We start from the raw sequence: 23,055 nt of genomic DNA, 5'->3' as shown, positions 1-23,055 counted from the left end.
TATTTACATGCCAGTTATGCTAAACATTTATATGCCCCTTCATGCTTCGGCCACCATTCCAGAGGACATGCTTCCATGCTGATGATGCTCATTAAAAATATAATGCGCTAATTAAATTTGTGACTGAACTCCTTGGGGGAGAACTGTATGTCTTCTGTTCTGTTTTACTCACATTCTGCCACAGTTATAGCAGTCTCGGACGATGACCCAGCACATGTTCTTTTTAACAATATTTTCACAGCAGATTTGACAAAACGCAAAGAAGGTACCAATGTGAGATTTCTAAAAATAGCTACAGCACTTTATCCAAAGTTTAAGAACTGAAGTGCCATCCAAAATCTGAGAGGGACAAGGTGTGGAGCATTCTTTCAAAAGTTTTAAAAGAGCAACACTTGATGCAGAAACCACAGAACCTGAACCACCACCACCACAAAAAAAAAAAAAATCAATCTTCTGCTGGTGACATTTGACTCAGATGATGAAAATGAACATGCGTCAATCCGCTCTGCTTTGGATAGTTATTGAGCAGAACCCATCATCAGCATGGACGCATGTCCTCTGGAATGGTGGCTGAAGCATGAAGGGACATATGAATCTTTAGAGCATCTGGCACCTAAATATCTTGCGACGCCGGCTACAACAATGCCATGTAAATGCCTGTTCTCATTTTCAGGTGACATTGTAAACAAGAATCAGGCAGCATTATCTCCTGCAAACGTAAACAAACTTGTTTGTCTGAGTGATTGGCTGAACAAGAAGTAGGACTGAGTGGACTTGTAGGCTCTAAAGTTTTACATTATTTTAGGTTTTAATGCAATTTTTTTTGTACATAATTCTACATTTGTAAGTTCAACTTTCATGATAAAGAGATTGCACTATAGTCCTTGTATTAGGTGAACTGAAAAATACTATTTCTTTTGGTTTTCTTTACAGTGCAAATATTTTTAATCAAAAATAAATAAAGTGACCACTGTACACTTTGTATTGTGTTGTAATTGAAATCAATAGATTTGAAAATGTAGAAACATCCAAAAATATTTAAATAAATGGTATTCTATTATTGTTTAACAGCGCGATTGAGATTATTATTTTTAAATCGCCTGACAGCCCTAGTTAATATATTAAACACGGGTTCTAATATGAAGCCTTGAGGCATCCACTGTTAACCTTTTTCCTACGATAAAAGCTAACGGTACCTTCCTATTGTTTTCTCTTCCTTAGCCAGTTTCTCATCCTCCAGGACTGAGATTCTCTCCTGCACCATAATCTAGTCAGGGAGCCTGATATGGCTTCCTGATTTTTAAGCAGTTAAAAGTGAGAGCAGTCTAGGGCCTATACATACATCAGTAGAGAAATGGCAAAACACAGGCACACTGCACTCCCACTGTCGGGGGGGCGGGGGCAGCCGGTATACGAGCCAGCTACACCGCTTTATACCAGTTGAGGACTCTCCCAGGCTGGGGGAATTCTCAGATGGCCAATTTGGTCCAGGATTCTGACCACTTTGTGCTGCTCGAGTGATACACAGTGGCCAGAACGAGGAAGATAACCTGCCCCCTTGCTCCCCGATATTACTTTACCTCTCACCCTATACTTAGTTTCCTTAGTAGCGTCTTGAACTGTCAAGGCTTTTAAAATATCCAAATACATTAGGTCAGCTAGTCCTGCATTACCCACTATTTTGTCAACGCATTCAAAAAAATCCTAGTAGATTATTAGAGGTTCAATTTTCCTTTGCAGAACCATTTCAATGTGACTACCTGGTACTAAAGCAAGAGTCTTTGGTTTGTAATTCCTAGGCTCACCCGTAACATTTTTTTTAAAAAGAGGTACAATATTTACTATATTGATATATTGTATATTGACGTGATCGTTCCCCTCTATTCGACATTGGTGAGGCCTCATCTGGAGTACTGTGTCCAGTTTTGGGCCCCACACTTCAAGAAGGATGTGGATAAATTGGAGAGAGTCCAGCGAAGGGCAACAAAAATGATTAGGGGTCTGGAACACATGAGTTATGAGGAGAGGCTGAGGGAGCTGGGATTGTTTAGCCTGCAGAAGAATGAGGGGGGATTTGATAGCTGCTTTCAACTACCTGAAAGGGGGTTCCAAAGAGGATGGCTCTAGACTGTTCTCAATGGTAGCAGATGACAGAACGAGGAGTAATGGTCTCAAGTTGCAGTGGGGGAGGTTTAGATTGGATATTAGGAAAAACTTTTTCACTAAGAGGGTGGTGAAACACTGGAATGCGTTACCTAGGGAGGTGGTAGAATCTCCTTCCTTGGAGGTTTTTAAGGTCAGGCTTGACAAAGCCCTGGCTGGGATGATTTAACTGGGAATTGGTCCTGCTTCGAGCAGGGGGTTGGACTAGATGACCTTCTGGGGTCCCTTCCAACCCTGATATTCTATGATTCTATGATACTACTGTTTAGTCCTCAAGTATACTGATCTTAATAAGGCATTTATTTTAGTTAGCAACTCAGCCATTTCATTCCCAAGTTCCTTCAGAACTCTTGGATGAGCTCTGATCTTGGTCATAACAGAGCTTTAATTTATTAGTTTGTTCCAGCAGCTCCTCTTTGGACACCTCGGTCTTTTCAGATAAGGAAGATGAGGTACTCTTAAAGGGTAGATCAAGTTCAGGTATCTCTCAAACTCTTCTGTGATGAAATTGATGCAGAGTCGTCACTCAGCTTCTCTGCAATGTCCTTGACCTCCTTAGTTGTTCCTTTTGCAGCCTCATACCTCAGTGAACCCAAATTATCTCATAGCCTTCCTGCCTCTAACACACTTTAAAATTTCATTTGCTCTCAGCTCTTCAAAACCCCTTTTAACCCTAATTGCCTTTTTACATGTTACCTGCCATGGGTTTCTATCCACTTCACTTGGGTTAGACTTCCATTTTCAAAAAAATACTTGTTTGACTCCAGTAACTCTTATACCTTGCCATTTAACCACACTGATTTATGTCTTGACTCCCTGCTTTCTTTCAGCTTCAGGGCCATGCACACCTTCTTGAATGTTTATGACTTTTTGCGATACCTACGTACCCTCCTTGCTGAGTCTAAGGATTTTACTCTCATCCCTTTTGATGTTAGGGTCTGATTGACTAGCATTCTCATTTTCCTGAAATCTTCTTTTCCTAAATTTAGTATCACCTGGTTGGTTTTAGGTGTTATTTCTCCCTCTCCTGAGGGCATTGAACCTGTAATTATACCATGGTCATGATTACTTAATGGCTGAACTATAATTATTTCTTAAATCAATTCTTCTGTGTTATTTAGTCCTAAATCAAGAATCTCTCTTGAATAAGAAGCAATCATTTAAGGTGTCAAGAAATTACTTCTCCAAATTGTGCTCTATTTTGAGACCTGACCAGATCATACATGGGTAGCTGAAGTCACCCCTTATTAGTTTTATGAAGAATCAACTGCCTCTTTGCTCTCCTTCAACAATGAACAGTCAATAACTGTCTTCCTGGTCAGGAAGACAGTAATACAGTTGTATCCTTATAACTTGGGATTTGTCAATATGCAGATTCTAATGCATGATCCTCAACTCTAGTTCTCTCAAATTCGATGGAAATGTTTTAGATAGAGTGCTACTCGACCATCTCTATTACTTAATCTGTCCCTCCTCTATTGTTTATAGCCAGGTAATACAGTGTATCTGATTTTTATGACTCCACCATGTTTCAGTAATGCCTATTGTATCAAGTCCTCTTCCATTGCCAGACATTCTAGTTCATCTATTTTTAAGCCTCTTGCACTGGTACAAAGACACTTACAGTTTTTATTTTTGGCTGTGTGCCTATTTCTTAGTTAACTCCTTAGTCTGACACCCTTTTCCTTTTCTAGACTGTACTGTTGCAATCTCAACCTGCCTTTGCTCCATTTTCCACTGCATATTCTCTCCTAGATGCACAGATCCCTTTCTATTGCTGACAACCCAAGCAGATGCCCTAGTCCAATCCAACTGCTCCACTGCACCTGTCAGCTTTCCTTCAGCTCCTAGTTTAAATAATCTTCTCAAAACCTTATCAACGTTCTGTGCCACCAGTCTGGTTCCACTTGGGTTAAAGCAGAACCCAATCCATTCTAGATAGGACCTCCTTACCCTCCAAAGCTCCTCAGTGCCTAATTTATTTACCCTTCAAACTCTTTGCGTCCTCTTCTCAGCTTCCCATTAACTCTCTAAGGCACCTCCCTGTCGAGCAGGCCCTACATGTAGCAATTAAAGCATTTCAGAAAAACGTACCACATAAATCCTAAACTGAAGCCTTTTTCCTAGTTACCTAAACATCTCCACATCCCGGATCCCAATATGTACCATAGCCACAGGCTTCTCCCCAGCACTCATTAGAAGTTTACCTAGGTATCTCTGAGATTTTTACTGTTGCACCCCTGAAGCAAGTCAGCAAACAGTTCTCACAGTAACCCTATACTTGACTATCCATATTTCTAATGATCTAATCTTCTGCCACTGCAGTACATCAACAATTCTCAACTATCCCCATCTTCTGAAGGGGCCTACTTTGGTGTGTGAAGAACAGTCACTTTCCTCTATCAAAAGGTACATCCTCAATTAAGGGTTTTTCCCTTCATTTTGCCTTGCTGCCCTCCAATCATAAGACAGGCTTCCTCAAGTGGAGAACTAATTAAGCCAATCCTGAGATAAAACCAGTCTACAATATCTATATATGCTGTCTTTGTAAATAATTCTCTGTCTCCTCCTCCTCCTCCACTGCAGCGACTCTGGCCTCAAGATGCTTTACTGGGGCTCCAAGGACTACCAGTTCCTTGCGCTGCTTGTACAGATGTGCCATATATCCACAAGGCAAGCAGTCATTCTGTACCTGGTGCAGTAATCTAGGTAGTTGCCATCAAATTAATCTGTGCTACCGCCATAATCGAACTAGGAATTATGACTCTGTTACTGGATACTAAAGTTTTATCTTTCAGTTAGAAGCCAAGGTCTATTTGCTTTACTTTGGCCCACCAAGAGTTTGATTCAGCATACAAGTTACTGTATAGCGCTGCAAAAGCTTGCGGAAACCAATTTCCCAGGACTTTCATTGCCTAATGCAGCATGGAAACCCAACATATTTTTTGCTGAATCAAGCTCTTAACGCAGTGTGATCAAAAGGCCTATCTGCAAACTGAACTACATATGCTGACCAAAAGAAAAACCATCATTACATATCAGTTTAAAGAATTTAATTCACAAATGTTAATTGTAGAAAATAGCTCTTAGGCCATCTAATCCATCACCCTGCAACACTGCCATGCAGTACTGAGAGACCTCTCCAGAATCCACATCAGTTGTCCTCTGTCTGGTCTTGCCTTGAACAGATATGCCCCAGTGACAACAACTCCATCATCTCAGCCTGTAGACAAATTATTTCATAAAAATATCCCTCCTACGAAAACCTGAATTCTCTCTCTCACACACACTATTTTTATATAGAATTGCACCTCTCCATTAAAAACAAAATATCCTGATAAACGAATGGCAAATTATGGATTCTCCTACAATTATGGACTCATCAGCTTATTGGAAGTTATAATGCCATCTCCTATAGAGTCAGAGAGTCTAAGGCCAGAAGGGACCACCAGATCTCCTAATCGGACCTCCTGCATATCACAGGCCCTCATTCACCCTTCTTAATACAATCCATTATCAAAAATCTTGGCAACTTGCCCAGAAATTGAAATGTTAGCTCTGCAGAAAGCAGGTTCCAAACACATGAGCTGTTCTCTGAAGACACGCTGCCCAGCGTTTAGTCCCTCATGATTGTAGCAGGGGACTGCCGGATTTGAGCACCTCTGCTATGGTATCATAGAAGGAAAATGGCAGACAATGGTAGAAAGGGTCCCAAACTTTGGTAGACATCCAGCACACCTAGAGTGGGGTTCACGTGGACAACACATCTCAGAGAGCCACAACTGTCTACCTGTGTGCTACTGAAAAATTAGAATTCTTGATCGTTGCTGGCACCTAATCACCCAAAAGCAGCTGGGAACCCAATAAACTCCTAAAGTTGCAAACCTGGATCACAAAAGCCAGAGACGCCCTCCTAAATGAGAACTGAAATAGTCCCCTGTCAATTCTTCAAACTGTCTACTCCAGCCAACAAGAATGATCTTAGTCTTATATGGGCTGACCCACTGCCAGTTAGTCTTTATTCAAGCTCCAGTCTCAGCTAAGCACTGAGTAAATTACTACATTGTGCCAGATTACGTGGGATGAGAACACAGAACTAGGTTTCACACACCCCCTCCCATACTAACGACACCATAGCCCATATTTCCTCACAAACCATGCTTAAAGCTCCACACACACACTGAACAAAAGCACAGAACACAACTCTGTGGAATGCTTAGCACAGGTGACCAAGTACCCAGGACTGTGATATGGGATCTCTCAGAAAAAAGGGAACTGAGCCACTCAAGACAGACTCCATATACTCCTGCTAGGGTCAAAACCTCTTCCTGGCCAAGTTAACTAATAGCTCTATATAAATCAGCTAAGACATCTGATTATCTGCCACCAGGCGGCCAGCAACCAAGAAAACCCCCAGGCATAGTCTCAGTATCACTTTCAGGACTAACCCAGACCGGTGTGGGTCAAGATGACCTGGGAATCCAGGTGTTGTTGCAGCTGTCTTTCTACAGCCTTCTCCACAAAACAGAGTGATAAAATGGAGAGTATGTCAGCATCAAGATTTTTATTTTGAGCAAGGGTCTAATCATTTTCTTAAGAGCAGTGGGCACTTTAAAAGAAGTGTCACCTAACGGACTCTGCCAATCAGCTCTTATAACATCCTTCACATCATCCCATTGGTTCTCACTAGCCAAGAGGCATATATATCAAGTTGCAAGTTCTAGCCTAAAGCTTCCTCAGCATCTCTGTGATCAACAGTAGAGGCAAATTAGTCTTTTTTCCCCTCCTACACAGCTTCAGAATAGGATTTCAGAAACTCTGCACCTTAATCAGTCAGGCTTAGTACATGGCTTCCATCATCAGCTCCAATTCCCCACTCACTACAGTGTCCTATGAGGAAAAAGCTAAGGAAGAGGCTGTGTAGGAGCCTCGGTTACTTATAGCCAATGACAGAAGTGATGATGAGCCAACTGGCCACCAGAGCAGTCAACCTGCTAAAGAGCAGGCTGAGCAGTATTATCCCCAAACAGGCGCCATTAGCCTCTGAGGTTGGGCCAAAGAGGGGCGCCCTTCAGCCTGATGACAGCGGTGGAGCGGTGGGTGAGCAGACCAGAGTACAACATCCATGCCCGAAGGCCTCTAATCCAAGCTCAAAAACAAAATGCAGAGGGTGGCCAGGAATTGACATGGATACAGAAACTACCTACAACAGTTCCCTGGTGGTCATCATGAAATCCCAAGGCATCTGATAAGAGACATCATCTACACGGAGAACGAAATCACCCCAATATAAGTAGAACTCTAGTTACCAGTGCAGGCTGTCCTCTGCATTAAACTTCTTAGGACCAAATTTTCCTCTCAGTTACACAGGTACAACCATACTGGCATCAGATATACAGAAAAGCTTCACAGAGGAGAATCCAGCAATCTCCCTTTTGTGCTCTTACACATCATCAAGTACTTATACTGCACATTAAATATTAACTGATTTTTAAAGATATAGACCTGATGTGCTCTAGTCTCTCAACACTTCACTTTTAGGTTTTACTGAAATTGCAGGTTGCAGAGTTTATACCTTGTTCCCAGTGAACTGTACAGCACTGGACTTCAGTGAGTGGGACTCTATTTCCCCACTCACCATCTGGGACTTACTGTGTCACTACTGCTCACCTGCCAGTCTGCTGTGCAGGTTTTACACTACCATGGAACTTGGGGTGCTAGACATGCCAGTCTCACAGAACAAATGAAGTGGAGGTAGTATGCACTAGAAAGCACAGTATTTGTCTTTGACTGATAAACTAATGTATTTGTCTGGGGACCCATTGTCTGACAAAGGTACTTCAAAAGAGCACATCAGGTACTATGCCACAGCAACTATTAATCATTCTCCCTTTGCTCAAAGGACTTCCTCTGCTCCATCCTAAGGTAACACTTCTAGAAAATATTTCCAAGAACTGTTGCAGAATGCAGCTGCCTGCTTGGTAAGAGAACTGCAAACATCCAGCCCCCTATGAGCTACCCTGGTTATAAGGCAAAAAGTTTGAGAGTTAATTGATGATAAATCTACCTCTTAATCTAGGCCTGAGGTGCTTGAACAACCCTCTCGCAGTTTTAGAGTATACATCTTCAAAGCCATCTAGCTCTGCTGGACCATTTTCTTCCCATCTTGAGGTTCTATTGAAAGTGGGCCTGGTCCTTCTCAGTTCCCGGACCACAATTATGGGCTCTCCCTGAAGGACGCCAGAGTCCACCCAGGGCTAATAGAAAGGCTTTGTATTTGTGTTAGTATACCTTGCTCTCTTTTCATAACCTCTTCCAGTTAAAATCACTTTCTTTGTGACGAGTTTGCTGGTTAGAGCAACTCATTTTCCTGAGACAGTGGATCCAGTTTTGGTTTATTTCTTTTAGTTTCACACAATGTCCTAGATGTATGGAAACCAACACTAGAAAATAAATCCCCGCTCTACCCTTCAGTTCCCATATACTTCTCTAATCACAATTTTAAGTGTATTGAACTACCCAATTAGCCAGTTGAGAGTTTGGTACTCCGCTCCTATATGCCATCTAGGGCTATTAAGATGCATTATACTGATAAACTCAACGTGTGACCCTAATAACCCTCACATGCTTTGTATTTCACAAATCATGGAATACATTTCAAACCACTATATAAGATGACTTTACTTGGCCCTCATGGATGCCACTCTACCCTGTTCAGACAAATGACAGTTTTCACAGTAACTACTATACTTCGAAAGACAAAAGCAGAGGGAGACTAAAAAAAAACCAACACAAAGCAAACTAAAGACAACTATCTGGCATGAATGTGTGAGTGAGGAGATGGAGTAGCTCTTGTTTGAGAAGACATGCAGAACCGATTCCTGGCCTCACCACTCCAACACACAAATTCCTTGCTGCCAAAATTTAGAGAAGCATTTTTCATTTTCATTCAGACCATTACTCTCAGTAATTCCAAACACACAAGAGCTCAGTTTTAAAAGAATGCCAAATATTTTAGGTCCAAAGTTTAGGTTTTGGCTAACAACATTTCTAATGTTACTAGGTTTAGAGAAGTTCATTAAATTAAAATTCCATGAACTTTTAAAAAAAATATATATGCCACCTCCCTGCCATGTTTGCAACCCACACACAAAGCTTTTTGCACAATGGTAGAGAACCAGAGTGTTAAACTGACTGAAACCAAAATGAACCTACCCAGTGTAAAGTGACGCCATTAATCTCGTTTCTCTCTCAAGTTATCTTTCATTTTACAAGCAACATGCAAGATTCCCACAGCTGAAAGATTAGAGAAAAAAATCTCAGATTAGTTTGTCCTTTTTGTCAACACATCATTTTGACAGCACTCTGCATGCAATCAGTTTCACTGTTACACTACCAAAACTTCACTATCCTCAGTTTCCCCCATTTTTGTGGGGGAGGGTAAAGAGGAGTAAAAAGCTTTATGAAGTACAAAGAGAATATTTTTTTAAAAAATAATAAAATGTGGCTGTTAAAGCACAAAAACTGGCAGGGGACTCAGAAGCAGAGGTAGAACCTGCTACTACTTTAACCTTTTTCCAAACTGTCTAGATATCAAAACTGACCTTGACTTTTCAACTATCCAAACTGAGTTAACAGCAAAAAAGTAGACAGCTAACATGGGAGGTGAAAAGTGAAGGTAAAGTAAATCTGAAAATTTTAAAAAGCTAATGTTTTAGCATAATAATGGATTTTTAAAACAATTTTTAATTTAAAAAAAAATCTTGACAGTGTTCACTAGCAGGAAGCTCTCCAGAATGAACTTCAGCAAATTCCTTTCAGAAAACTACCATGAATTAGGAGTAGATTTCTGAATGAGCAATCCGATTTCTAACTAGCTGATCACACACAGATGCTCATTTTCTACAAACTGAGTTGGTAAAAAACAGAAAATTCAGCACTGCTAGTTATACTCTGAGTTTTCATGTTTTGTGTAAGTTCCCATAAAGTTTAAACCTGTTTTAGCATTCTTGTACATCAATGTCAGGATATCCACCTCCATCCCCGACAGCTTTGGAAATAATAGGAACAAGTCAATCAGATTTGGTATATGCCCTGAAACGGAAAGTCTGGACTTAAAAAAAAAAAAAAGTTAGCGCTTATGAAAGTTGCTGAATCCACTGAAGTCCTTAATCCAAAATGGTCAGCTTATTTTTTGCTTAAAAAGCTTTAAAATGTTTATCTTAGAGAAATTAAAATGGAGGAGACTGACCTTTGAGGAAGGGGGAAGAAACATGTAAAGGAGCAAAAATGTAACATGGTAACCTTGTAAGGCTTTGAGGAAACTAAGGGGTTTTTTTCTTCTTAAAGGCCAGAAAAAAGTAATCCAAGGGTCAGTTTGAGAATTTACAGATACTAGATTAAGTAAAGGTGGACGCATAGTCAAGAACTTCAGATTTGAATTATTAAAAAGTTGTATGCATTAGGCATTAGATAAAAATGCATATCTACCAAATCTTCACTGACAATAGAAGTTACTTGGATATGAAAAATCACTTCAATTTATGTTGTCAATATTTATCCTTTTCCCCCCTCCTCCCACTCCATTCCTCCCCAAATTCAGTTTACTTTTTTCTTGGGAGACGTATAGCACCACTGCATTAGAACGTACAAGAAATGAAAACAGTGAGTACAACTGATATAGATCCATTGACTTTTTATTACAAATTTACTTGATCACGTGGCTTCAAAAAGTTTAAATCAATACCCTATTTTCTGTATGCTAGTACAAAGCAAAATCTATTTTACAAATTAAATACCTAAAAATTTGACAAAAATAAAGTTTTATGGAAAACAGTTATAAAAATCTTAAATCCCCTTTTACGAAGGTAAGAGGTAACATTCCCTCCCCACCCCTGCAGTCGTTATACAATATTAACGTTCATATTTTTAGAATAGGTAGGTATATTATATTTTGCTGTTAGCATACAAAAGTCATACTAATCGCTTTATTTGTATATACTCCAGTTAGTGCACGAATGCCATCTGATTGTAATATAATCAACTATCTTTAATTGAATCCTAATTTACATTTAATAGTTTGCATAGTTTGAAAGGGATAAAGGTTATACTACAGCTAATCATAAAAAGAGTGATTACAGTGCTATTTTTAAAGGCAACAAAGTAATTGCTCCCAAATGAAGTTATCGGTCTGCTCTAGGCAGGGGTTAAAATTACCAGCAGCTTTCTGCCTTGCCCGATATGACTGTTACATCTCACTAGCCATTCGAAGTGGACAGCCTCTCTCTTTAGAATGTCTGAAAAGTTCTTAGTAAATTGCTAGTTTTGCACTACTTCTCAAAGAACGCTACACTAAGTAAATTTCAACCCCTGCAAGGGATACTCAAAAAAGTGACACTGTCAAGTATTTTTTTTTTAAATAAAAGGTTTTAATTTTTAAAACTCTCCATTGTGTATGATGCCCTCTGAGAAGTTTGAAAAGAACACCCACTCCTCACCCCTATACCGGATTTTTCTATTCGGTGACAACTGAATTTCCCTCCTCCACTTCATAGGGTGCAAAAGCCAACTTGGCTTTACTTGTAAACTTCCTTGTTGTCATAGGCAGCTTCAATGATTTCCGCACAGTTCTGGTTTGTTAGTTAGCTTTTGCTCCCCCTGTGGCTGGATGGCTGCCTCTTGCAGCACAAGCAGAACAATAAATAAGAGGCATGAATCAACAGTGGCTAATTTTTTTTATTTAATTTCTCAGAGACAGAGCAATTTTTTTTAAACAAAAAAAAATGAACTTAGAATCTGGAGGACATTCTCCATTAGATTATAACCGCTTTAAAGAGAGGTCATATTTAATTATAAATTACTTGACAGTGTCCCTTTAACTTAAAAATAAACGTATGTCAGTATTGCAATGAATTTCAAGTTTTCTTGCAGTTAGTCATATAAAGTAGTTTTATCATGCTCTTGGACCTTTTCTACAAGACATTTAAAAGCATATCAAGGAAAATATAAGGCATATTTTTCAGGAATTAAATTTCTTGGCACATTTGAGCATACTGTCTTTTTTAGAACAACACATATGGTCAAATATACCATTACCTTTATTCGTCTAACATTAAACAGGGTTTTCCAACTGTATTTTGTTTTAAATACTGAGATAAAAAACCTTGGTAAAGTACCAAGCACCTCAGGAAAAAAAATGAGATGCCAATAAAATTAAATAAAATCCTTTACAGTCATTTAGTCTTTCATCAATATCATTTATAAATTCCTAGAATATCTGGATGTGGATTTAATTTAAAACAAAACACAAAAATAAAACACTGACCACAAGTTCTCAGACACTGTTCACAACACTTTGCTAAACTGTGTTAAGCTGTAATGGTATGAATGGAACTGCAACAACCCATGCACTTCTTCACCCAATCAGATACCATGTAGGATCTGAATTTTACAGGTAAAGATTTCCCTTTAGTCAATGTTGACCCTGGGGAAAAGCCTGTGTATTTAACAAAGCTTATATTAACTCAAAAGTAAGGAAGGACACTTTGCAGTATTTTCACTGACTCACACTACTTATTGCTGATAACGTAGAACACTTGTAACTATGAGCAATGTGTGTCAATCTGCAGTATAACTTTTAAAACCGTAGTAAACAGTAGAACCAAGACATAGTCAAGTAGCAATACCAAAACAATTAACTTCCCTAACTACATCTAGCAGCATGGAGAATGCAGTCCTTTCCACATCACTGTTGAATTACAATAAATGAAACTGCTCATCAAACCCTCCAATTAAAAAAGCAGGTTATTAGACATTTACGTGCAATTGAGAACCATTTCAAATATCACATTATGCACTATGAAAGCTTATTTTTACTATCTGGAAACAGGAAAAGTGCACCTTAATGAAGCAATTTAATCATTTCCAGTGATTATTACAGAAACAAATCCTTAACTTCTGAACTGTCATCTCATATTTAACTTTCTGTGAATACTAATAGCAAACTTTTTTAAAGGGAAATGCGTGCAATGGAAATAGCTTTGTTTTGACACTTGCAGTACATCTCCAAAACCAGAGAACTATATTTTTAATGGAAAAAAAACCCCCATCAGAAAATAAAAATCCTTTAAACAAACTTTCCCCCCCTCTTCTAGGCTAGATCCTTTACAATCAATGAGAAGCAGAGATAACTTCCTGTTCCAACAGGTGATGTCTTCTATATACAGCAGTTAGGTCTACACGGCTAAATTTGTCAAGAATGTTAAGAAAAATGATTGCATCCCAATAACTTTTTAGTTGAACAACATTCTTGTTTTTCTTAAATGTTTTCTACAGAATTGAAACCAGAAAATTTACTGTTTAAGGCATCTTTTATAACATTTTCTCTTCACTCATAATGATGATAGTCATGCAGCAGTTTAATGATAAAAATATATTAATATTTTACTATACAGCAGCAAGAAGTTAGTCAATTAAAAGCACACAAACTTTTTAAAAGAAAAACCTGTAAAAAGTCTATTACTATAAATATTTCAATTTGGAGAACACAATTTGACAAATTAGTGTTCTGTTAAATTCTGCATTTTCATATCCTACACTTTTACTATATCTCACAAGTACATACTTTTGATAGAAGGCTTGTACACTTGGGGGTCACAACTACATTTATAATGTATGTAGCCAGTATAACTAGCACCACAGCTACATGGAAATCCTTTACATACACCATCTTGGCTTTCACTTTTAAATGAAACTCAAAATCCATGGCTCAGTAGGATTACTCTATAATTGTGTTGCACTGATTTCTATAACAGGCCTACATAAGTTAATAGCACTGGCACAAATCAAAGTATAGGTGCAGACCTTTTACAAGTTTAGGAGATAGTGCTAGTGCCAGTGACCACACAAAAGACTCACTACCTGTTGTCCAAAAACAGGTTTACTGGAAATTGCTGCACATTAGGTAAGTACTTTAAGTACACATAATAAAAAAAATATATTATGAACAATACAAGTACATCTCATATACACAATAATGACAATACGCCTACTTAGTTGTAAACCAAACAGGTGCAGAAAATTATGGGAGGAGATTCTTTACTTTTTTTTTGTGGGTTTTTTTTGTTTTATTTTGTTGTTGTTTTTTTTTACTATTTGAATAACTTTGGTTCAAACGTAAAAATCACAAGTTAGCAAATTTCATTTAAATGCCTTTTTTAATAATTTTTCTTCATGTTCACAGAAGTTTCACTGACCATTTTATATGTTTAAGGTCCAGATGCAATGCATATTGTATAAAAGAGAGCACTTATTGTTTACCTTGCATGAATTAAACCTACGTACCTTTTAACTCTACAAACTTCTGCATAACATTTAGACAAAGCTCAGACACACAGCATGCCTAGCCCTCATATATATACACATCTCTAATCACAGGTATATAGGGTGTCAAATATACTATAATAACCTCCATGTAAGGTTTGAAATTTGGTAACAAAATGAGAAGAAAAAACTAAAAATATTATTTTACGTGTTCTAAAATATCTCTTTTTTTGTGCTAAAGTCAAATGTTAGCTCAACATGAAAAGGACTTTTTTTATATAATTCAGCATTATTATAATCTTGACCATTTTTGCAAACACTTTTAATAATAATAGCTTAAACGTGTACAAAAGTTCTTGGTTAATTAGGGAAATAAACACTCAGTTCTTTATATTTTTTTTTAATCAAGTAGGAAACACAGTTCATATATAATGTTATTACTTTTTTTTGTTTTTTTTTTGTTTGTTTTTAGCAGCTGCTTACTGTTTTATATGGTGGATAAAGTGGAGGAACATCCAGCGATGGGTGGCCAGTCGGAGAAGTTGCTGAGCTGTCAGTTTGTGGAGGTTGGTTGAGTGGGTGGTGCTCCCTTGGAGTTATTAACAGGTACATTGTTTTTTGTTGGTTTTACTTTTTTTTTTTGTATTTATCTCTCTCTGGTTCTGTGTCTGGGGTTCTCTTTATTACAGTATAAGTCTCTGTCTGTGTGTGTGTCTGTGTGTGTGTGTGTGTCTCTGTGCAGCAGGCAGGGAGGCAGCCAGGAGCCAAGTCGGGATCAATCCTCCTCCGGCTCGTCGGCCTGCAGCAGGGCTCCGGGGGGCCCGGCGGCGGCGGCGCTGCTCTCAGTCTCCGCCTGCGGCTCGGGCCCAGAGGCGGCGGCGGCGGCCCGCTTGTCCCGCTGCTTCTCCTGGATCTTCTTCATCTCCTCCGAGTACTTGCAGAAGGTGTGGCCGAACTTGGCCCACACCTTGTAGGGGACGGTGATGGAGTTGCGGTAGGTGGGCTTCACCTCGCTCACCCGCATGAACACGCCGTACTTGTTGGAGCCCACGTCGAAGAAGAAGCGCTTGTTGTCCACAGTCAAGGAGGTGCCCTCGGGCAGCTCGGCCGGCTCCTCCTCCACGCCGTAGTCGTCGATGAGCTTGGCCAGGGCGTCGCGGAACTCGATGAGCCCCTGCGCCGGCAGCGCGATGGTCTGGCCCTGCGTGGAGCCCAGGCCGGGCCCCCGGTTGACGGTCTGGCGGATGCGGAGGAAGCGGCCGCGCTGGTTCTCCTTCAGATCCATGTAGTACTTGCGGTTCTCCCGCACCAGAAACTCGCTCTTCAGCGCCCGGCGCGGCTCGTCGGCGGCCTGCGCCAGCTCGGGCGGCTGGCTGGGGCCCAGCTGCGCGTAGTGCTCGATGAAGTCGCCCAGGTAGTCGCGGAACTCCACGGCCACCGACATGGAGAGCGTGAGGCGGCTCTTGTTGCCGCCCGCGCCCACCTCGGCGATCTTGAGGAAGCGGCCCTTGGCGTTCTGCTTCACGTCCAGGTAGAAGCGCTTGTTCTGGATGTCCACTCGCTTGGAGGCCAGCTCCTGGGTCTCGTGCTGCAGGCCGCCCCCCGGCCCCCCGCCGCCGCCGCCGCCGGAGCCCGACCCCCCGGCGCCCGGCGCGCCCCCGCCGCCGCCGCCCTGCTCGCTGCCACTGTCTCTGTCCGCCATGATGCTGCCCGCCCTGCGCCCGGCCGCCCGTCCGCTGCCGCCTCCGCCTGCCGCTTCCCTGCTCCGCCCGCCGCCGCCGCCGCCGCTGCTGCAACCCCCACAGCCACCAGCCGGCCGCTCTCGCGAGATCTGCGGGAGAGAGAGGAGAGAGCGGGTAACACGGCAGAGAGAGGCGTACAGTACGGGGCGCCCTACTGTACAGGAGGCAGCGCCGCGCCGGACGGACAGACAGACAGACCGGCCCCCACCCCTCCCCTCCTCCACGGCGCGCTGCCCCCGGCCCCGCCCCCCGCGCGCGCAGGGCTCCGCTGCATCCCCAGCCGGCCCCCCTCCCGGCGCGTGCACACCAGCCCCAGCCTGCTCCCCCGGGGCACGCAGCTCCAGCAGCTCGGGCCCCTTCTCCGAAGAAGGGAACACAGTTAAAAGTCTCCCCCCATCCCACCCCACAATACAGCAGGATCGTGGCCAGCTCGCCCCCCGAGCTTTGGCGCAAGTGAAAGAAGGGGCAGGGACTGCAGATCAATCCCCACAAGCCGCCTCGTCCGCTAGTTTTTAAAAGCTGCCTTTAAAAATAACTCCACATAAATCATTGCAAGCCGCCTCGTCCTCGAGCTTTAAAAGCGGCCTTTAAAAATGACGGCAATGCCACTCGTTGGCAGAGCCCTATTAAATGCAATGAACGACCAGGAGGACAGTTACCTTCAGATAAGTTTGCTCAGGTAACAGGAGAAGCTGGGCTATTCCTAGCATAACGGGGAGAGCACAGTATCTCAACACGGTACTCAAGTCCTGGCATAACGATCATGGCGAGAAAATGCACAATAGCTGGCCCTGCGGGTCCCCTGGATAACATCATGTACCAAAATAACCGTCCCTGTGTTTTCTGAAGGTATACTACTCCGGTGATTGAACCAAACGCATTCGCCCAGAGTGGAAAGACATTGCTAAATTCTCGCTGCACGTTAGATCTGCTGTGACCTTTTGAGATGATCCAGTTTTTCCATTCATTGCAGAACCCCCGCCCCAAACACTAAATACCACACGCTAACCCCCTGCAAAAGCAGACACCCACATACACAACCGCACAGTAGCACAGATCAGAACGGAGCTGCAGCTGTGGTTTCTATTAACTCATTTCTAACCTTTGTTTGGAGAGGGTTAAATACATATTGAATTGAATTATAAAAATGACTGTTCCTCCAGCCCCTTCTCCCCACAGCTGCAGGGATCCAGGGAAAGGAACCCGCCTGGGAGCTTCATCTCCTTTCAGATTCGGGACCGAGCTCCCGGGGCAGGTCTGAATAGACACCCCGCTCTGGAAGCGGCAGTTATTCGGGGTTTGAGAGAGAAGTGACTCAGTGTCAGGCCCCAGACAGCCATAGATGAGAAATCAGAAGGGAGGGTCCCAAAGGAGGGAAGAAAATTCATCGCGTAAATATGCCCGGCATTTCCAGGGAAAAGCAGCTCTTGGTCAGGCTGGCTAGGGCTGACTCCGAGCTGAGGAACCAGCAGGCTGGAAACACCCCCCAGGAGGCTCAGCTGGGGGACGGACGGACGGACTTGAAAAAGTCAGCAGGCAGTCTGGCTGCTGTCCCCTTGAAAAAGAAAAGAGCTAGCAGGTCACCCCGCTGCCCCCATGCAAAGCGGCCCGCGGGCCTGGCGAGGACGCAGCAGGCACAGTGTTGTGTGCAGGGCGACCTGGGAAGGGGCTTCCTGGACGGCGGGGTTGGGAGGACGGGAAAGTGGATGAAAGTGTCCTTGGCCTAGGGTATGAGGGGACCCGAGTGGGGTGAAGGGAAGATTCCCCTGGCCTCGGAACAGAGCTCGCGGAGCTAAGAGACGCTGCCCCTGGGGACACCCAGAGCCTCAGTCATGGCCTTAGCCGATTTTAGCCAAGCTCCAGTTGCATTGCCAAGCGCTGGGTGTGCCCAGCAGCCCTGCCCTCCCGCCGCCCTCAGCCGGGCAAGGGAAGGGGTGCCCGGACGTAGGGACTTTACCTGTCCGGCCACAGATGTCACTCCCGTCCGACGCGCCCCTCCGCCCCTCGCACGCACCGGTCTGCCCGGCAAGGCTGGCGGGGCATCGGGGGACCTCCCCGCTGGGACCCGACGGACCAAACTGGCTGCAGTGAGGGCGAGCGGGGTCCCCAGCAGGGCGCGGGGAGGGGGTGGGAACATTTCGCTGTATTAAAGAACCCAAGGCAGCTGCGTGGAACTGGCGCGGTAGAGGCGAGAGCCGGGCTCACTGCGCCTTCTCCAGAGCCCCCTCCCCGCACCACCCCCAGAGCCGGGCACTGCCCTCGAGCGGGCTAGAGCGGCTGCCCCACGCCGAGGGGGCTCCGCAGGGAAAGCTCCTTACTCCGCTGCTCTGCCCTTGATCGCCCCTCGCCAGCACCAGCTGCCCCTACTCCAATGGCTCATCCTCCCCCCACTCCCACCCTCTTCCCCTTGGGTCCACTGCCTCATCGCCATGGCCCATCCTCCTCCCGCCAAAGCCCCTCGGCGGGGCAGGCAGTCTGGCTACTGCTCCCAAGCCGATCGGGGCTCCCTTTCCCTTGCTGTAGCTCCCAGAGCACCCACCCCCAGAAGGAACAGGCTCTCGCCTGACCAGCTGTGTTAGCTCGGCTACCCGAAGGAAAATTCCGAGTCCAGGGGCAGCAGGAAACGTACAGAGTGGCATTAGTTCTGACACTGACAGGAGGTGGCGACTGGGACTAAGGAGGCAGGAGAAAAAGTCAAACCCGAGTGGCGCTGGCGGGGGGGTGGGCATTATTCGATGTGACCCCAGTGAGCTCTCTGACAGATCCAACCCCAAAGTCCAGCTTCCCAGGACTTGGTGTTCACAAGCCGTCCTGACCCAGACCAAACCCTGCTTTCTAAAACCTCTCCCCAGCTTCGTCCCAAGGCGGCGAGAGGTCTGCGGAAGGAGGTGAAGCTCCAGTGGATGTCTAGAGTCGATCGGCTTCCCAAGGAACGCCCTGCACACTCCTTCTAGTGGGGCATTCACACGCCCCTCGGTGTCCTCCACTTCTACAGCGACTTCACTTGCTAAGGGAAAGCATTAGAAGAGAAAACCAAGGATCGGGATCGCTTGCCACGTCCCATCATTCTAACCGAGGACCTGAACAAGATTGCTTTTTAAGGGCTAAATCCGAACCCAAATATTTATGCTCGGTAAAAGAGATAAAGGGGAAATGCACAATTAATAAAAAAGATATTTTCCTCTGTGGTAAGTGATCTAACCTAGCAAGGGAATCCTTAATAGCCAGCCAGTGCCCTCTCATTGTGTGTGCAGCATCTGCAGCCCACCCTACTACCTACACCGGAATTTGAGCTTCTCTTTACTATTCCCGTTTTATCTGTCTGTGAAGGAAATGTACCATTGTTATATTCTCTCTCTCTCCCCCCCCCCCCCCCAGGTATGGTCAATCCACTGCTACAGAGACAAATTTTAAAAGCAAGGTTTCAGTTATGTCTTTCCCCTTGTACTCTCCTATAAACACACCGAATTAGAGGAGAAACACTCGAAAAGCAGTTCTACACCAGTACTTACGGCTTGTTAGCTGTGGGGGACAGCCTGGAAAAAGGGATACGCACAGCACCACGTCAATTTAAAGGGTTTGACTAATTTGAAACAAAAATTTTAGTTCTTAGATCTGTTGGAAAAGCAAGATTGTATCGAACAATTATCTTAAATTATAGCATCTAACCAGCTTCTAGAAACCAGATTTATCCTCATAGGTTTTATACAAGACATTTAAATGCGCCTTCGAATTACAAACTGAATACATCCATCTGCCAATCTAAACAACCAGATTTTAAGAAACATAATTTTGAACTTTTGAAACCATTTTTATTTCCATCTTTTGTGCTTTTAAAACTAATCTCACCAGGAATATCACAAAGCGATCTAAACCCTCTAAACTAGTTGGAAGTTAGTTCACCGGAATCCAGACTACAGAAACGGAACGGATTCATTTTAATTCCAAAGTGACATTTTTAAAGTTTGCTGTTTTGCCCTTAGGCTTCCGATCGTGACAATTTTTAAAGAATGACCGTTTCCATGACTGTCGATCGAGTTTTTGCAACGAAAAATGTTTTTTATTTAAACTTCAGAAAGATATAGCAGCCATTGTTAAAGATTCGAATCGAAATTTATAAATTTTAAGTACAAAATATCCTATTTACACGACAGCTGTGGGAGACAACTAAACAGCAAATCAAATGTAGGGAGTACAAAAACTAATCTGTGTATGTTCCAAACAAATTCTTAGATGTAAGCAATAATTAATAGAGAAGAGAAAATGAAGGGAAAACGAAAAATAATTGAAAATGTGTCCAAGTAAAACACCAACACCAAATTTTAAAAAAGCTCAATACAAGCGTTTTCGTTAAAATGTATTAACATGTGTGGGAAAATATGTAATATTTTGTTTTTAATCAATATATTTCGTTTAATTAGCCTGATTAAAATTAACTTGCAAGACAACTGCTGTTAAGAAGTTGCATGAATGGATCAGCTGAACTTCTTTTAAAGGCTGTTTTTTTTCCCTGAGAAACTGAACAAGTTTCACTGAAAGTACAGATCGCAAAACTTTACACTCCAATTCTCTCTGAATATGAAAATGATGGAAGTTCTGAAGTCAAAAAGACAATTTAATATAAGTGCATCAAACCAACAACTGCTACTTTGAAACATCTACAGAATATTCAAGAAAGCTTAAAGCCAGAATGTTTCCATTGTCTCTAGTTTCTACCAGTCCCTCTGTGAGGGAATACAGTGACGAAATAATGTCACATCCACCTTATTCAAATTCAGAAACACTCTAGCATTTAATTTGTACTACTTCAACATGAAACATGCTTTTACTAATAATTAATCTTGTAGCTATTTTATCATTTAACAGTATATTGTTTGTAACATTTAAAAATCGCAAAAAGTAAACTGTGAAAGAATGAGCAAGCTACAATTTAACAATATTTTTCTTATGTAATTGCTTTAATACTAATTAATACAGTTTGATAAAAAACACAGAACACAAGAATCCCAGACTGAGAACAGATATAGTAAATTAGATTTTAAAAACTGAGACAAATGGATTCAACTCATGATATCTGCTCTACTTTGGTGTAGACTTAATGGGTCAGGAGCGAACTCTTTAATAAATGTTAATACAGAACAACTGAATCTCAAAAAATAGTACTTAAGTAATTTGTTTTATTCTTAAAAAAAAACCCATCAAAACTGAGAGACAATAGAGTCAAATCCTGCTTCTTAGCATAACTTTGGTGTACACTGAATGGAGTAGAACCAGAATCTTTCACAAGACAGATATACACCCAGCTATATTCTCCACACTCTTCTTCAGATCTTACAGTTGTTTAAAAGGATTTGCTGATCCCTGGTGAACTTTAGAATCATCAGCAACTCTTTTTCATACCCGAAATCAATACATCAATTGCTATGCACTCTAGAGCGAGCTGAAAATGACCCAGTTTGTAAGAATAAAGAGAAAGATAAGAAGCCATAAGGAGAAGTAACTACAGTCACCATAGGTTGCTAGAAAATAAAATATAGGCTCAGTGAACCCACACAAGGCTCTGCACCCTTGGATATTTGAGACCATCAGAATCCCCCCAAAAAACAGGCACTTCCGTCCCTCTGGCGGCCTGGGGGAGAGAGCTGAGTTCGATATTTAAAATTCTGACAGTGAAGCCCTGGAAGTGGGGAACCAGTTGATTTCTAAAAGCCAAACTCCTGAGACTGAGGAGAATCCCACCTAAAACATGACGACCTCACAACAAACAAAAAAAAAGACACCTCCACCCATCCCAATAAAGCAATACTATAATTTTCGGGGGAAGGAGGAGGAAAATGCAGGGCCCGATGCTCCTAAAAGGCTTTGCCTTCATAAGATCCTGAACCATCCGACTGCCATGCAACTGATTAAAGAAAAACAAATTACTGTCCTTTAGTTACACCGCAAGATTTAGATGGGGGCGGGGGGGGGACCGGGGAAATCCACAGCTGTGTGAGCTTTACACTTTTATACCCGCAGACATTCAACATGTCAGGGTGATGGGCTCATTTTATTTTCAGACTATTTGCCCGCTGGCCTTGTTGATGTTCTAGTCTATTACTAATAATCATTATTTTCAATAGGTCTGATACACTAAGTGCCATCTGCGATTCCCCCCCGGGTTGTATTTGCTTGGCTGAGGGAGGGAGCCGAACAAATCAGTGGCAGCCAAAGTCAGCCCCTACCCAGAGATTACTACTACAGCGGCCCCTGGAAGCGGCGGACATCTCCGGGCGGCGGGTGCAGGCTTACCGGGGCTCGAAGTTCACATGGAGCGGGTGAAGGGGACGCGGGGCTGCGGCGCGCTGGCCCCGGCGGCAGGTGAGCGCACCTGCCCCGCGCGGGAGCTGCCGGGGGCAGGAAGGCGGCTGGCTGCGGCGGAGCAGCAGAGCAGGCCCGGCCAGAGCCCGCCGCTCGCAGCGCACGCACAGCCCCGGCGCTCGGCTCGGCTCTCCCCGCAGACGGCGAGTCGTGGCAGCCCGGCGTCGGCACGTAACCCGGCGCTCCGTACTTGACACCGCTGCCGTCAGTGCGCCTCCCCCCTGGCTAGCCCCCCTCTGCGGCTCGCCGCGCCGGGCTGCGCGGAGGCAGGGAGGGTGGCGGGCCGGGTGCCCCGGGCAGGGGCGGATGGGCCCAGCCTGCCCGCCCGCCCGCTCGCAGCGGGGCGAAGAGCCGTGGGGGAAGTGCGCCGCCGCCTCCTTCCCGCAGCGCGGAGAGCTCGGCCCGGGCTCGCCCGGCCCAGGCAGCAGGTACGGCCCGCGCCCCGGCGGCCGGAGGAGAGCGCGCCCCG

At 43.6% G+C, this 23,055-nt stretch overlaps 1 protein-coding gene across 2 annotated transcripts in view; it reads right to left on the bottom strand.

Annotated features, from left to right (window-relative positions):
- PURA (purine rich element binding protein A) overlaps positions 1–22,757 on the bottom strand; it is a 29,483-nt gene extending 6,726 nt beyond the window's left edge. Inside the window, exons 1-2 of one of the 2 annotated variants that reach the window (XR_014712701.1) lie at positions 22,518–22,757; positions 14,968–16,315 (exon numbers count right to left, since the gene is read on the bottom strand). Coding sequence is in view for 1 of the 2 variants with exons in the window: in XM_084637021.1 (XP_084493147.1) it covers positions 15,260–16,186 (927 nt within the window). In the remaining variant the exon portion in view is untranslated. Of the gene's footprint in view, positions 1–14,359; positions 16,316–22,517 lie in introns of those variants that run through there. The other variant, XM_084637021.1, reaches the window with a different exon arrangement.
- Between the last annotated feature and the right edge of the window lie 298 nt (positions 22,758–23,055).

The sequence above is a fragment of the Lepidochelys olivacea genome, assembly GCF_965140295.1.
Source record: "Lepidochelys olivacea isolate rLepOli2 genome assembly, chromosome: 8".
Lineage (NCBI taxonomy): Eukaryota > Metazoa > Chordata > Testudines > Cheloniidae > Lepidochelys > Lepidochelys olivacea.
The sequence above is the reverse complement of the archived record's forward strand: the minus strand, read 5'-3'. Positions and strand labels throughout refer to the sequence as shown.